Raw genomic sequence first — 15,661 nt, forward strand, 5'->3', positions numbered from 1 at the left:
CATCCTCATTTCAGCAGGACAGAAAACAATGCTCAATTTGTCTCCTCCTCTGTTTGGTTTCAATTCAATTCCAGACTCAGCTTTGCAGAGAACACCACACAGAATCCAGGTTCCACTATCCTACAGGAGGATGCTTTAACACACCGCTTCCTGTGATTGTATGAGTCAACAGGAAAATTTGGATGTTTATTCTATTCAATTTTATTCGTATAGTGCTTTTAACAGTGGAAATTGCATCTTCACAAAGAGGCTTTACAGAAATCTGGACATAAAATTTGAATGTAAATGAATCCTTATGTAGAGAACACTCGAGACGAGACGAAGCAGAGTCCAGAGCAGTGCTGTAATGAATGTGGAGCTTCAATGCTCAAGTGTTTCACTTCTCTAACAGTCTAACGCCTGGAGTAAATCATGACCCAATTTAAACATGTTCTCCTGATCTGCCTAATTCTGTCAAATTCTGTCAAAGATGTATGTGTCAAAGTTATTATTAATTGTCTAAATATTATTTACAGCATGTCTCAGGATAAGATATTTACAGCAGTATAATTCTGTAATTTGAATGAGTAATGGTGTGATGGACTGATAGAATGATCGATTGATTGAGTGATGCAGTGATGGAATGTGATAGAGTGATGATCTGATGTAGTGATGGTGTTATGTGATGAAATGATAATCTGATGGGGTGATGGAGTAATGTAGTGATGGAGTGGCGGGGAGATGGAGTGATGGAGGTCACCTGTCTGCGCAGGTCCCGGGTCTTCTTAGTCATCTTGTCAATGGCAGAGTTCAGAGGGTCACCTCTCTCTTTCCTTCCCGTCTGCAGACAGAGAGAGAGAGAGAGAGAGAGAGAGAAAGAGAGAATATTTTAGATGTACACTAGTACTTTGTGGGAAATTTCTGGGAAATTTAGCAAGCGAAGAATGCTCTTCTTAAAAAAAAAAACAAAAGGGTCTCCTAAAGGTTGCTATAAAAAATTAAGGAACCCAATTCCAATAACACACACACACACATAAAACACACACACCAGTGGGTTTCTTGAAGACGCAGATAAAAACACCCCTGGTCATGAATGCAGAGCTTTAAAAAAAAAAAAAAATCAGCCCCATGTCTATCAGAGAGAGCTCATAAACAATCCAGCGCCGTTTCAGGCTCTCGTTAGAGAACAATTAAAGCGAGCATGACGGCCAGAACCCCGTCCCCGAGGGTCCGATCTGTCTGACAGCTCACAGCTGCCTCTTGTTTGAGGTGCTAGAACACACCCTGCGCACAGACGACAGGCCAGAACCCTCGTCGCCTCTGACTCCGTCTCTCTGTATGCCTTTGTCTTTCAAGGGCCAAGCTGCAGCCTGGGGCAGCACTGACACACATGTATACACACACACACCCACCCACACACACACACACACACACAAACACACACTCATGGAGCGACACGGCATCTCATTAAATATGGACAGCTAGACCGAACCAGCCAAATGCTTCACTCAAAGTGGGATGAAACAAACAGACTCAAAGGGAGGCTATAAGGATATAAAATGCTGGAGCTGGAAAAGAAATTTCAATGCTTTCTGTTTTTCATCCATGAGTTTTGTCTGTACTTTCAGCAAATCAGTGCGAACAAGAAAAAAGAGAACTACAACAGAAAAGTAAATGTCAAAACAAATTAAAATCACTTACATTCACAGGGATACATGACACCTACATAAGCCCTTCATAACAAACGACAAACATCCATAAGCATTTATAGATGCTTATCCTAACAATTTTGATCTTAAGCTGACATTCCACTCATCTATCTCAGCTGATAGAGTTGTGCTGCCATATAAAGCAGATATATTAGAAAGTTACAACTTTTTTTTACAACAATTTCTAGTATGTAAAAAAAAAATCAAAGCCAGAATTTAATGTCCGCTTGACAGATTTTTTTTTTTTTTTATGACATAAGGTTGCATTATAACACATTATGGTCTAGCCTGCGGTAAATCTTCATAACCCATCATAGTGCACTTCTGGCATGACTTTCTTATGCTCTTCATATGGCTACATGACACCTATATAAGCCCTAAATATCGAATCACATATAACTACATAAACATTTATAAAGATCGATACAACAATTTTGATGTCAGTTTGACATAATGCTAAGCTAAGTCAGCTGATATAGCGTTGTGTTGACATAAGTTGGGTTACATTGGCAGGTTACATAAGTGCTTCTTAAGAACTGACATAAACATTTATAAAGGTTAATTCCAACAGGCGTCAAACTTCTTTTGTTCATTTTGATGTCAACTTGACATAACATGTAAGTGACGGGTTTTTGTTGGCATAAGGTTATAACACTTTATGGGCTGCCTGGTGCTAAAACACCACAGCACATTATAATGTACTTCAGGAATGACTGGCTTATATACATAACATCTACATAAGCCCTTAATTTCAACTGACATAAAACTACATAAACATTTTATAAATGCTTTTTCCAAGTCCTTTCAGCAATTTTACAGTCAAGTCGACCTATATCAATCGATTTAGATTAGTGTTACGTTTGCTTGCACAGATGACTGACTTACGTTAGAACCTTATAAAAACAGATTTTGTATCTCAGTGCACTCACAGTGATCATAACACACCTACATAAGCACTTCACAACGACTGGTTTAAACTTACATAAACGTTTATAAAGGCTTATTTCAACAGACGTCAGCCTGCTTTCAACATTTTTTGATGTCACGTTGACATAAGACTAATCTAAGTTAGTTAACATAAATTTGTATTGGCATAAGGTTGACTTATGTCTGAATGTTATAACAACAAACTTTATAACTTCTGGTATCTTAAAATCACACGGATCACATGACACCTACATTAGTCCTTTATAATGACTGACAAAAACATCTATTAAGGCTTATTCCAACAGGTGTTTTTTTTTTTTTTTGTCAATTGTAATGTCACATGGACATAACACTCACAAAAAAAAAAAAAACAAACTTCATAAAAGCATCATAAAGACTGCTAGTGACATTTCATAATCTCAATTTATTATGATGTCTGCTGAAATAATATTTATGCAAGTTTATGTCTAATGTCATTTAAGGTGTATGAAGGTGTTATGTAGCCTTATGAACTCTAAGTCTTTAGTTTCATGGTTTTAAAATAGTGTTACAGGGCAATAATTAGGCCACACTTGCAGATTGTGAACTATAATAAAGTCAAGTTTAACTGCTATGTCATACCTATGTATGTTGAAAATGAACATTTATAATAAGGTGTAATGTGACAATTTTTTGCCAATAAAAACGCCTGAGCAATAAACCGTGCTGTCTCCTTTTAAATCCATTTCCATTAGAAGCCTTCTGACTGATAGTCAATTGTTTAATTAGCCACAAATCTTGTTTCACTTTTCAGATGAGCTTCATAAAGTAGCAGAACATTGCAAGAATTAATTTTAGCCATGACGGCTTTTTTCTTTACTCTCCAGTTTAGATGGCATCGTTTAAAGCATCATAGGACTTTGTAGCACTGCAATAAAGAACAAATAAGAGGTGGCCATTAATTTCTCACAATATAGCCAGTAGAGAGAGAGAGAGAGAGAGAGAGAGAGAGAGAAAGAGAGTGAAAGAGGGAGCCAGTGAGATGTGACATAGCTCAATCAACAGTGGACCGTTTCAAAATAAATAAATAATTAAACTCAACACTTTCAGGCATCATCGTACTGAAATACTAACAGTCAAATAATTACTGTCAGAAAGCAACAAAAAAATAAATAAATAAAATGAAAACTGACCGCAGTGGCTCACTGAAACACATCTGCAGAAGCACCGGGGTGCATTAGATGCCAAAACTGTGTGCAGAAAACTGCCAAGCGGCCAAATGACTGAATGGATGACCATGTTGCTAAGCAACTGCCCTTGAGATTCACCTAGCATGAAATGATGACAGTACGAGTATTGATATTAATACCTCAGCGGACGCAATCGCACATGGTCTCACACAGTTATTGGGATAGTAAAAGTACAATTTAGAAAACACAGATGAATGGAGCAAGGCAGTGAATCACCACTGAGGAAAAAAAAAAAAGAAGAGAAAACAGACTGAAATAAACAGAACATTTCAGCTATTACTCCATTTCACATGGCCTGTGTGCTAGCATGCTGTTTGCTACAGGATTCATCACTCTGAAGCTTCTGAAAATAATCTGTCATTTTTTTAGATAGATAGATCAATAATTTCAAAAAGAACTTTTAATGGAATAAATGAAGAAAAAATTAACAAGTAGATAAATGAATAAAAGTCTGAATAATTAATAGATGAAGGATAAACAAATAAATAATAGCATTGTTTTGATACAAATTATCTAAAAAAAACAAACAATTAAATAAATAAAGAATAAATACATGAATGAATGAATAAATAAATAAATGAGTGAGCAATGAACAAAGAAAAAAATAATAATTCTGCCATGTTTTCCTTTATAGAAACAGACAAACTAACGAAGAAACATAAAATGAATCCAGAACTAGCTCTTTACTCTACCACACATTCATTTACAATCCCATATAACTGTTAATATCAAAAGTTCCAGCTGGATGTTATTTATTTATTTATTTATTTTTCATACCTGTTCCAACAGGAACTAACGGTGTTTAATAAATGACAGATCAGCTAAAAGAGCACTGTTTGATACGTATCTGATCCTGCTGGATTTAAACAGAGCTTCAGCTGTGGAAGTAGAAATGGGAGTGGAAGTAGAAGCGGAGGCGGGAGTGGAAGTAGAAGTTAAAGCGGAAGTGGCAGTGGAAGTAGAAGTGGGAGAGGAAGTGAACGTGGAAGTGGCAGTGGAAGAAGAAGCGGAAGTAGAAGCGGGATTGGGAGTGGGAGAGGAAGTGAACGTGGAAGTGGCAGTGGAAGTAGAAGTGGAAGTAGAAGCGGGATTGGGAGTGGGAGAGGAAGTGAACGTGGAAGTGGAAGTAGAAGTGGAAGTAGAAGTGAGAGAGGAAGTGAATGTGGAAGTGGAAGTGGGAGAGGAAGTAGAAGTGGGAGAGGAAGTGGAAGTGGGAGAGGAAGTAGAAGTGGGAGAGGAAGTAGAAGTGGGAGAGGAAGTAGAAGCGGGATTGGGAGTGGGAGAGGAAGTGAACGTGGAAGTGGAAGTACAAGTGGAAGTAGAAGTGAGAGAGGAAGTGAATGTGGAAGTGGAAGTGGGAGAGGAAGTAGAAGTGGGAGAGGAAGTGAACGTGGAAGTGGCAGTGGAAGTAGAAGTGGGAGAGGAAGTAGAAGTGGGAGAGGAAGCGGAAGTAGAAGTGGAAGTAGAAGCGGGATTGGGAGAGGAAGTGAACGTGGAAGTGGCAGTGGAAGTAGAAGTTAAAGCGGAAGTGGCAGCAGAAGTGGAAGTGGAAGTGGCCTTGTGTTTGCCGAGATGCTGAAACTGTGCCATTTTGTTGCTGTTAGATGAACAAAATGGAAGGACTATTATTGATTCATTTCTCCACTCCATGATGTGATGAACTAAATCGATAGTGTTATTGTTAAGACACTGAGTATCCTCGTCCTCTCTGGTTATGGAAGTGTGATCGAGTTTCTGTGCATTGTTCTGTGTCGCACTGCAATACGGAGCAACCTCCGTCGCCGCTTCTCCGCTTATTTGTTTCTTGCTGGAAAGCCTGGGGGGTTTATTTCACTCCCAGTGTGTTTATTGCTATTGAGCTTTAAACATTACTGTTATACATCAGGACAGAAACGGTGGATGATGGAAGATGTGAGAGAGACAGACCATTAAAATAAAAATACTGGCACCCTGCACTGTCTTAAACAATGGAGTCTTTAAGCAATATCTTTAAATCCTGAAGCGAAATATTTTCAGTCTGTACCAACATCCTGCATAAATACCATCAGGTCTCTCTGTGTCTCCGTGTCTGGGTGTGCTCTCTAACACGTCTCAAGCGTCGAATCCCAGCAGGAACAGTCTTCAATGACAAACACACTGAACATCATGTACTGATGTTGTGCATGTGCTCTATTAGAGGACTGTGTGACCTCTGACCAGGAAATACACACCGCAGTGTGTTGCACTGAATACACGAATAAACAAGAGATACAGATCAATGAATGAATGAATGAATGAATGAAGGACAAACAAATAAATAATAGCTATTTAATTAAACTCAGTCTGCCAAAATAAATAAATAAATAAATAAATAATTATTCTATTACATAAATAAATAAATTAATGAGTAAATGACGGAATAAATAAATAAATAAAGACATTTTCCTTTACAGAAAGACAGTCCAAAATCAGTATTAATTTGTAAATATCACATAAAGGATTTATTTATTGATGGACTGATTGATGATTACTTATTGATTGCGTGTTTGTCTAACTTATATAGCACCTTTTTAACACCCAAGGCTGTGTATAATCTAATCTACAAAAGTATTCATGACTTTGGAGTATAAAAGGACATGTTTTAAGATATAGGGATCATTTCTGGTCATGTAGCCTGGATCTGACACATATCTAGTTATGTTAGCTAAAATGTACACCTCTGGATTTTTTTTTTTTTGTACTCTTTTAAACACTTCTGTAATCAGCATAATAACAGGCTATAGTGTTGATTCTGCACAGCACCTAGGCTTCATAATAAAAATCATAAATCTAACTTTCCTTCTTTGACAATAAAATGACTAGCTTTAGTGATGAAACATGAAAGTTGGTCTGATTAGCATTTCCTGTTTTGTAGAGTGAAAAGGGTGATGTGTTCCTTCTCCTTTATCAACTCAGAGGCAGGTTATTCATCAGCACTCTCACTTCTCACTCTGTGGAGTGAACTTCAACTCAAGAGATTTCTTTACTCTGTTTTGATATTTTGTCTCTCCATCTGTCTTTTGAATACCAGAGAAAGAAAATCAAGAGATACAGAAAAGAAAAGAGATGTCGATTGCAGACACCTCCCCAAAAAACCCACTGCATCTGACGACAAATGCTAATGTATCATTTAGTGACCGCTGTGAGGCCTGAAGTAGCAGAGTGAAGACCAGAGCCTGGAGATGAGCTTCACTGAGATGAGCTTTACAAATCCAACTGAACCGAACTGATTAGATGATTTTTAGTGTCTACAAATTAGATCTCTAACTGCACAACGATGAGAGGACTTACTCCATTTTAAAGATGAGAACCTCATCTTTAGTTATTATTTTATTTTATTTTTTGAGCATGCAATACCACCTATATTCTTAAAAAAAAGGATTCTCTCATTGTTGTTCCACTGAGATGTTCTATGCAGAATTCTACAAGTGGTTTGCTATCAGAAAGAGTTCCACCTAATACCTTTTTTAGGAAAATAACAAGTCTTAATTATCCAACATTCCTTTGAAGAACCATAAGAGAGTTCCATAAATCATCAGGAGCCAATAAGAATCATGTGGGATTTTGAAGATCCATGTTGGTTGGTTCTGGACAAAGAATGTAGCTTGACAGTAATCAGTGTGAAAACTAACAAACAAGCAAACAAAAAAAATCTTACAAAGAGAACCCTGTGTTTTGCTAGAATAGAGCTCAAAGTAGAACCCATTTTTGAACGTTAAGAACCTTTAATTATCCAATGAAGCCTTAATGAAGCCTTAAAAAACTCTTTTTCTAAAGAAAACAAACAAATGGATAAACAAATGAACAAACAAGCAAACAAAATTCTTTTTTACACAATAACTGCAGAAAGAAAAAAAAAGAAATAGATTTTTTTTGTGTGTAAATCCTTCTTATTTTAGTATAATCCTTATTATTAGTGTTATTACTTGTTTTTAATTTGGTCAAAATTAATAATTTATTTTCATTTTGCCTGGGATTTTCATCCTAGTTGCTGAGGGACGTTTTCCATCAGATGAAGAAACATGTTGAACATAACAATGGCGTTCTTGTGAATCATACTGATGATGCAGTTAATTTTATCATTATCAAACCGCTGGAAATGAACTACAACTAGAACCCCATAGCTCCTTTTTTGGTTCCATTTCTTATTTTTTTATGTAATTCTGCAGCGTTAGCTGTTTTTTGCTAATTCTCTCACCTCCAACTATATGAATGATAAGAAAGCAGATTAAGCAGGTGGAAGCTCTGAGACTGAGCATCACCTTTAACCGCTTCAGCTGAATGCTCGGGGAGCCCAGGGTTCACCCCGCTATGACTCTTTTACGCATAAGCATACACGCAGATACAACATAATGATCACTGCGATTTTAGCTGACGGGCTAAAAGCTTGCTTTCAGCAGGAACACACTCAGCTTCATTACTGTCTCACTCTAAATGGAGTTCGCATGTTATGCATGAATGAGATGGCTCTGAAAAACGAATCAGAAAAAATACAACTACTTGTTTGAAGTGTACTTTTTGTTCATGGGCATGAACCACAGCTCTTTATGGGAATAAACGTTGTCATGACGATAGGAATACATAACACATTTGCAGCTTTTTATTGAAAAAGCTAAAAACTTGGTACTATGATTAAATGGATATAATATTTATACAATTTCCTCGTTCTATAGCTACAATAACAGAAATATAGAATTCTATATAGATATGAAAATAAGCTACATAGTACATAGACTGCAGTTAAATAGAAATTTCCTTACTTTAAAATACCAAGGCATAAATTTGACAAACTCTATTAAGATTTATTAAACTGTATAACTTTGTTGTTAAAGCAGCTTCATGGGTTTCTTTAGAAAGTTACAAATTTAACACCTACCCTTCGGGCATATCAATTTACACACAGTGCAGGTGAACCATTTGCATTGACTCCGCCCACCTTTACATAAAAACACCCCAGATTGCATATTCATTAAGGCAAACACACACTGCGCATGCTATTTTGCTCATGTTAAAGAGAGAGAGAGAGAGAGAGAGAGAGACAGAGTTATAGTGAGAGAAACAGACAGAGAGAAAGATAGACAGAGGAGAGAGAAAGTGAGAGACAGACAGACAGAGATAGACAGAATGAGAGAGAGAGAGAGAGAGACAGACAGAGAAATACACAGAGAGAGAGATACAACATGAGAGAGGGAGGCAGAGAAAGAGACAGATCAATGTCTCCTCTAAGATCAATGTGTTAAATGATATCATTTCCTGCTTCTTGTCAATTCAATTAGATGACATGAAGCACAATTACAGCTTAGTGTTGCAGCAAGAGTTTGAGTGTGAACACGGGCCATCTGCAGTATCAAATCCAAAAGAGGAGAGAGAGAGGGAGAGAGAGAGAGAGAATGCTAAGTTCACTCTCTATAATAAGAAGTCAGATTGTAATTAAGATAGCCGCTGCTGCAGTGTCATGCTCAGGAAGAGCCACTTTGGCAGCCTCTCATTAAACGCTACATAAAGATGCTATAGAGCTATCATATTCAGATTATAAGAACGAACACTGGCAGACATGGACTGTATTGTTGCTTTAAAGGATGTTCCAACCATACGAATGACGACAGCGTTCATAATGTCCCATGTCCCATATGAGCAAAGTTTACTGAGACAGCAATAACAGCTAAATTAATAACAGTTAAGTTGAAGGTTCAATCCTTCACAAAGCAAATTCTCTAGACTTACAGCTTTACCTTTGACGTTACAAAACACTGACACCGGAGACTCCTTCCATAAAAGTTCAAGTTTATATCAGAGATGTTCGAAACGATAAGGTATCAGAACGTACATTAATATAAACCTGTGATTTGCAGCTGCACTACTGTCAGAGCTGCTGCTATAGAAAATTAATCAACACCTTCTGACCAATCAGAATAGAGAATTCATCAGCGCTGTTAAAACTACTCTTACAAGGCAGTTTTAGTTACTTGTAAAATGATCATCTCTGGTGGTTTTGTTCATTAGCTGTATTATGAGGATATTTCCGGCTGTACTCAAAACACAGTTGAAGGAGGCACATGGCACGAGGAGTGAAAAACATGAATATACACACCCAACCTCTTAGTGGTGCACACACACACACACACACCACCCGGGATCACCCTGACCGGAGCTCTCTAGGGTCCCATAAGCTTCTAACAGCACTTTTAAAACTGGAGACCCGATCCTATTTCACTGGCTCGTTTCTCTACGGGAATTTCATTCCTATTCCTTTTATTCCTCCTCCTGACTCTGGGGAGATGGAAAGTGGCAGCATGGGAGGAATTTCCAGCCAGATGTTGATGGCACCTCTGGTAAACTTGCATCTAAGCTGTAATAGACTTGCCAACTATAAGACATTTTAGGTAGGAGTGCTGCATTTTAACATCACTGCTACAAGTTATCATTCAAAAATAAACACAAACATATGCCAAAACATTTACATCATAATGAGAAGAAACCAAAATGCAGAGACTTGGGGTCACGGAAAATTCGTAATGTTCATTTAGGCTTGGGTGCCCCAATACGTTTGTGAACTCCTTTGTTTGTGAAAATTCACCTAAACTCCAGTCTGTACATCATGAGCAGAGACGCTAGATGAAAAGTGATCGATGTATAAAACCACAGACTGATCGATGCTCTGTAGTTAGCCCGAATAAACAGGATCCTTCTCTCTAAGCAGAGCTGCTTTAAACACACTCAGGAGGAGCTGGGTGTTAGGGTTAATACATTAGCATGCACTTCATAACTGAATCGATTCTTGTCTCCTACTTCTCTCTTTTTTACACACAAACTCACACACTCGCCCACAAACTCTCACTCAGATCCATCCCTAAGAGAGTGAGTAAGTGAAAGAGGGTGGCTAACACTACACAGCCTCTTTTTTACAAGCTCTTCATTTCTTTCAATCATTTTCAACCTCTCTCTGTCTCTCTCTCTCTCTCTCACACACACACACACACACACACACAAGCACGCACACTGGTATGACTTTTTAATGGTTCAAGAGGCAGAGCGGTTTCAAAGGCTCTTTTAGAATTCAGCACAACCTCAAGTGCTTAATAATGAAAGGTATAAATGTAGTTTGGACTGTCTTTACGTTCATAACTGTGTGGAGCATTTACAATCATGCTGCTGAATGATGCCTATTTTTTACAATTCTGCTGCTGTTCTAAAACTTTGACCACACCAACCTCCTCCCGCAGAAACTCCGACTACACCTGCCTGCTCCTACTGACCACATCTGATGGCCCCATTGATTTCAGAAACTTAGACCATGCTCAATCTGCTCCTGCAGAATTTATTTTAACCACTCCCACCGTAGATATCTGACCACACCTTGAAGCTTCTACAAAATCCATGACACCTCTGACCACACCTATCTTGTCCAGAAGTTACTTTGACCAATCTCTGGTGGCTTCCACAAAATCCCTGACTGCAGCCCCATACTCTTGCAAAAAGGCTCACAGACTTCACCTGTACTTTGACCACATCTCATTCAGCAGCTACTCTGTCCATGTCCATCAGCTCATGTCCACATGCTTTCATAAATATTGAGCAGGTCTGGTTGCTTCCACAAAGTCCCAGACTGTTCGCTCACGCCCCTGCAGAAACCCTGAACACGCCCTGAACGTGCTCCTGGACATTCCCCACCCTCACCCACCCAGACCTGCAGGAACTCATAAAAATGCATAAGAACTCACTTCATGCCTTTTTACATATTTTTAACCCTCCTGTTTGCTTCTTTCCTTGGAGCATGCTTTCCTTCTAACTGCAGCATCTCATAAATTGGGCCGTGTTTCATGCAAATTAGATGTATATGAGGGTACATTTCCTTGTATGTATGTGGCATGGCTGATTCATTATTTGTGCTCAAATCACTGCCCATTTCTTGTTTTGCAGATTCTTTCACACGTCATCACAAGTACTCCGATTGCACAAATCAGATTAAATCTGTAATGATTTAATAATCATCGTTAGAATGGGTAAGATTTGATAAACATTACGGGATTGTAGGGCTTAGTCCATATATCTGATTTCACTGTTCTCTACACTTGGCCACTCTGCCAGGCTCATATTTTCAGTGCACATTGAACATCTTTACAATGTATTTTTAATGCCTACCAAACCAAACCAAGGCATCTAACCTCTGGATTTTCCTGTGATTGTGTAATTTTACTGAAATTTCCTGGAAATCTGATTTCTCTTTGTCTTCCGACTGCCCGATGGTGAAGATTTTGTTGGGGTAACAGCAGGATCCATGTGTATTTGATATAATTGTATTTGCAGCCATTTGGCAAGAGTTAGTGTCAGGAGCAGGATGTTAAGATGAGCTGCAGCTCCACTTTAGTACAGCGTTAAGAGGGCTCTTCAGACACACTTGTGCTCACACACACACACACACACACACAGTGATCCCAGGCTTAGTAAAACACATGCAGGGTGACGACATATGCCAGCCGCTGAAAGGCTTAATCCTGTATTTGTGTCCTTTCCATGGCCATGGTCATGGGACACACTGTCTGACTTTCAAAATGAGCACAAAAAAGACAGAGGGTAAGTCACTCAACTTTGGCCAGAGTTTCAGATTTGGAAGAAGCTTCTCGGATGAATTAGAAACATTGATGTAGCCCTTAGCATGCTATCCTGCCTATGCTTGAGGAGAATATTCAATGATGGCTTTGCTAATGTAATGAAAATAAAATTCAGCAGGAAGACAGAAAATAGGAAGAGACTTTGTATGCCTGTGAAGCATTTTGTATGCTTGTGAGGGCTCCAAGATGTGCGGTTAGTCTCCTGGTATGAGAGATAGTGTGCTTTGCCTCCATCAGAGACTTGATCTATTACAAATACACAACAAAGTGTTCTGCATTCTCTGGAATGGTAACAAAAAAATAAATAAAGAAAGTGAAACAGGAAAGAAAAACAACACAAACAAGAGGAAAAAATAAGGAAGAGGTAAAACAGAAACTACGAGAGTATGGTCTACTCCCTATGATGAAACTATGGTTTAAACTATGGGAGTATTAATAGTTTTGTAGATTTACATACAGCTCTATTAAGTCTGAGCAAAAATATCTAAAAAAAAAAAAAAAAAAGGAAATTGGCACAAAACATTTATATCTATTTAATGCCATATTTCAGCATAAGACCTTCAAATTGGAGACACAAAACAATCTCCGGAATAAAGGATAGAAACAATTTAAAAAGATAAATAAATAAATAAATAAAAACAAAAAATAAACCACATGTAGAAAAAAGTTCAAAACCCATTCAAACAGCAATAATAAGTTATGACTTTGCTGTGTGTTGCATCAAAAATATACAGATCTTTCCCATTAATATTAATGAATAAAACATGCCACTCCTTTCTCTCTCTCTCTAACAGAATCATCTGGGAGTTTTATAGCCCAAGTGAAATTCTGACTGAAATATGAGCAGTACTACATGGTTCATTTCCCTCAAAACAACAAAATTACTTGCACAGAGGCTCCCGACGTTACAGACCGTGTGCACTTCATTGTGCGCCCAGAAGAATGTGGGCTCTGCATTTTGAAAATGACTTCTTTATTGGACAAAGAAATGTACATTTCTCCAAACTTCTCTGCAGTTCCTCACATTTAGCTGTAATTCTGCCGGGAGCGAAGACTGGCAAATCGCATTCGGAAGCTGACGAGTCATTTCAAAAGGATGCAGTGTTGGTTTATGCAGTACGTTTTAGATACAGTGGCTGAGCAACAGATTTAAAACAAGTCTAAATATTGAACTACCAATTCAAATATACACAGAGTTGCTGTTTTATCAGGTTCACCTGCCACCCACCACTTCGCAAATGGACATTTACTGACTGTAACCCATCTGTTGTTTTCTACAATGTATCATCGCTCCTCTACACTGTCCATCAAAGAAAAGGGATATAATCCTAAATAACTGTCCAGCTAATAAGGTTATCATTTGTCCATGACCCCAGATACACCTTCCAGGACCATAACATCATCAGTAGTGCTCCTGAGTTGGTCCTTTTCCGCTGATAGGGCTGACACATGGTGCAGAGATCACTAACTTCCTAACTGATACCAGGCATCATTAATGTTGTATGATGTAATATTATGTAATACCACTGTGCCATTTTTGTTGGATGATTCAAATAAATTAGAGCACAATTGCAGGAGTGTCGTAAGTGGATTGGTCAAAAAAAAAGCAATAAAAGATTAGCTCAACACCTTCTTCAGCTAAAGATCGCTCATTCATTCCAGGGCTGCCTGCAGAAAGCCCCACGGCCATCAACCTCGCCCCCACCTGAGACAGCAGCACTTAAATAGAAGCTGCAGAGCTGCTGAAGTTAATCGAATGATAATGCTAAGACACACCAGTCTCGCATTTTTCCCAAACAAAACACAGACATAGAATTGTGGTTGCCATCAAAGAGAAAAGTCATAACTGACTTTGATTTGCCAGGAAGAGAAAATAGAACATTTAATTATAAAGTCAAAAAAGACAACAGGGACATAACAACACGGAAATGCTTTTCTTGTCATTGACTGGGGCACAAGAAAAGAGGCTATTTTGCCTCTCTCACTCTCTCTCTCTCTCTCTCTCACACTCACACACACACACACACACACACACATTCTCAGTGAAGTCAGAAATATTAAGTAGAGTTAGGATTTCTGTGTTTCTACTATTTAGACAACTATGCCTGGCGATATTTACCTAAAGACTACCTGAACCTTTGCTTTTCAAACACATTTTCTCACTTGTACTGGAAAGCTGATTATTGATAGAGCTATTGTGTAAGATAACAGACTAACAAAACTTAATGATGTAGTCATTATTTGCCTGTAATAAGTTGTCTGTGCTGTTTAATTGTATAACAAATGTCACCCATATCTGCACTAAGGCTTCTTGAAAAGAACAAGAAAGGAGAAATTTCATACAATGGAGCTTCCTGAGAGGAAAATAAAGCCATAGTTCAGAAAATAATGAGCCATAATAATTTTGTGTGTCACTATTAAAAGCAAAATCACAGCTTTTAAGTGTTGACTGTCTTCAACCGAACAAAAAAGGCCCAACATACATGTATGGGTGGGGCAACATTAACACATTTCTTTAGCCAATAATGTTAACACACATGTACATACAAAACTTCACGCAATAAAAATCTATCATTATTAAGATCACGGCTGGGGGCTATATGTAGCTTTCTCATGAAACTAGCCCAACAAGTCATCATCTCTTTGAGAGTGTGTCAGGGTCCTGTTGAATCCAAAGCTTATCCCAGGAACACTGGATGTAAGGTGGGAATACACCCTGGTCATCATGCACACACACATTCACGCCTAGGAGAAATTTGGAGCCAGCAATCCAAATACTGGCATGTTTTTGGGAAGTTGGATGAAACCAGAGAGCCTGGAGAAAACCCACATGGACACAGGGAGAATATGCGAAACTCCACACAGACAGTAACCCAGGCTCAGGAACAAACAAGTATCCTGGAGCATCAATGCTACCCTCTACACCACCCAATCTGTAATTAGTATTTTAATTTCACAATAATATTAATGCAATTGCAAAGTTGACCCAGTAAAATCCCCAAAACAGCCCACAATCAGGTTTGATGCAAATTAACCATTGCATCTTCCAGTTCAAACAACAGAACATATTAGATATGGAAACTAATCAAACATTCATGGTTACTGGTTATGTTTCATCAGTATTGCTTGGCTTTTGTTTGGAGATACAGTACCTCAAAGGCATTTTGCAATCTTGCAGCAGTCTCAT

At 38.3% G+C, this 15,661-nt stretch overlaps 1 protein-coding gene across 5 annotated transcripts in view; it reads right to left on the reverse strand.

Annotated features, from left to right (window-relative positions):
- The window catches only part of ctnna2 (catenin (cadherin-associated protein), alpha 2), a 311,873-nt gene that overhangs the window by 71,460 nt on the left and 224,752 nt on the right, over positions 1–15,661 (reverse strand). For all 5 annotated transcript variants that reach the window (XM_026945340.3, XM_026945339.3, XM_026945342.3 and 2 more), the window contains exon 8: positions 740–820. In XM_026945340.3, coding sequence (XP_026801141.1) covers positions 740–820 — 81 coding nt within the window. The remainder of the gene's footprint in view (positions 1–739; positions 821–15,661) is intronic.

Source organism: Pangasianodon hypophthalmus, chromosome 28, assembly GCF_027358585.1.
Source record: "Pangasianodon hypophthalmus isolate fPanHyp1 chromosome 28, fPanHyp1.pri, whole genome shotgun sequence".
Classification (NCBI taxonomy): Eukaryota; Metazoa; Chordata; class Actinopteri; order Siluriformes; family Pangasiidae; genus Pangasianodon; species Pangasianodon hypophthalmus.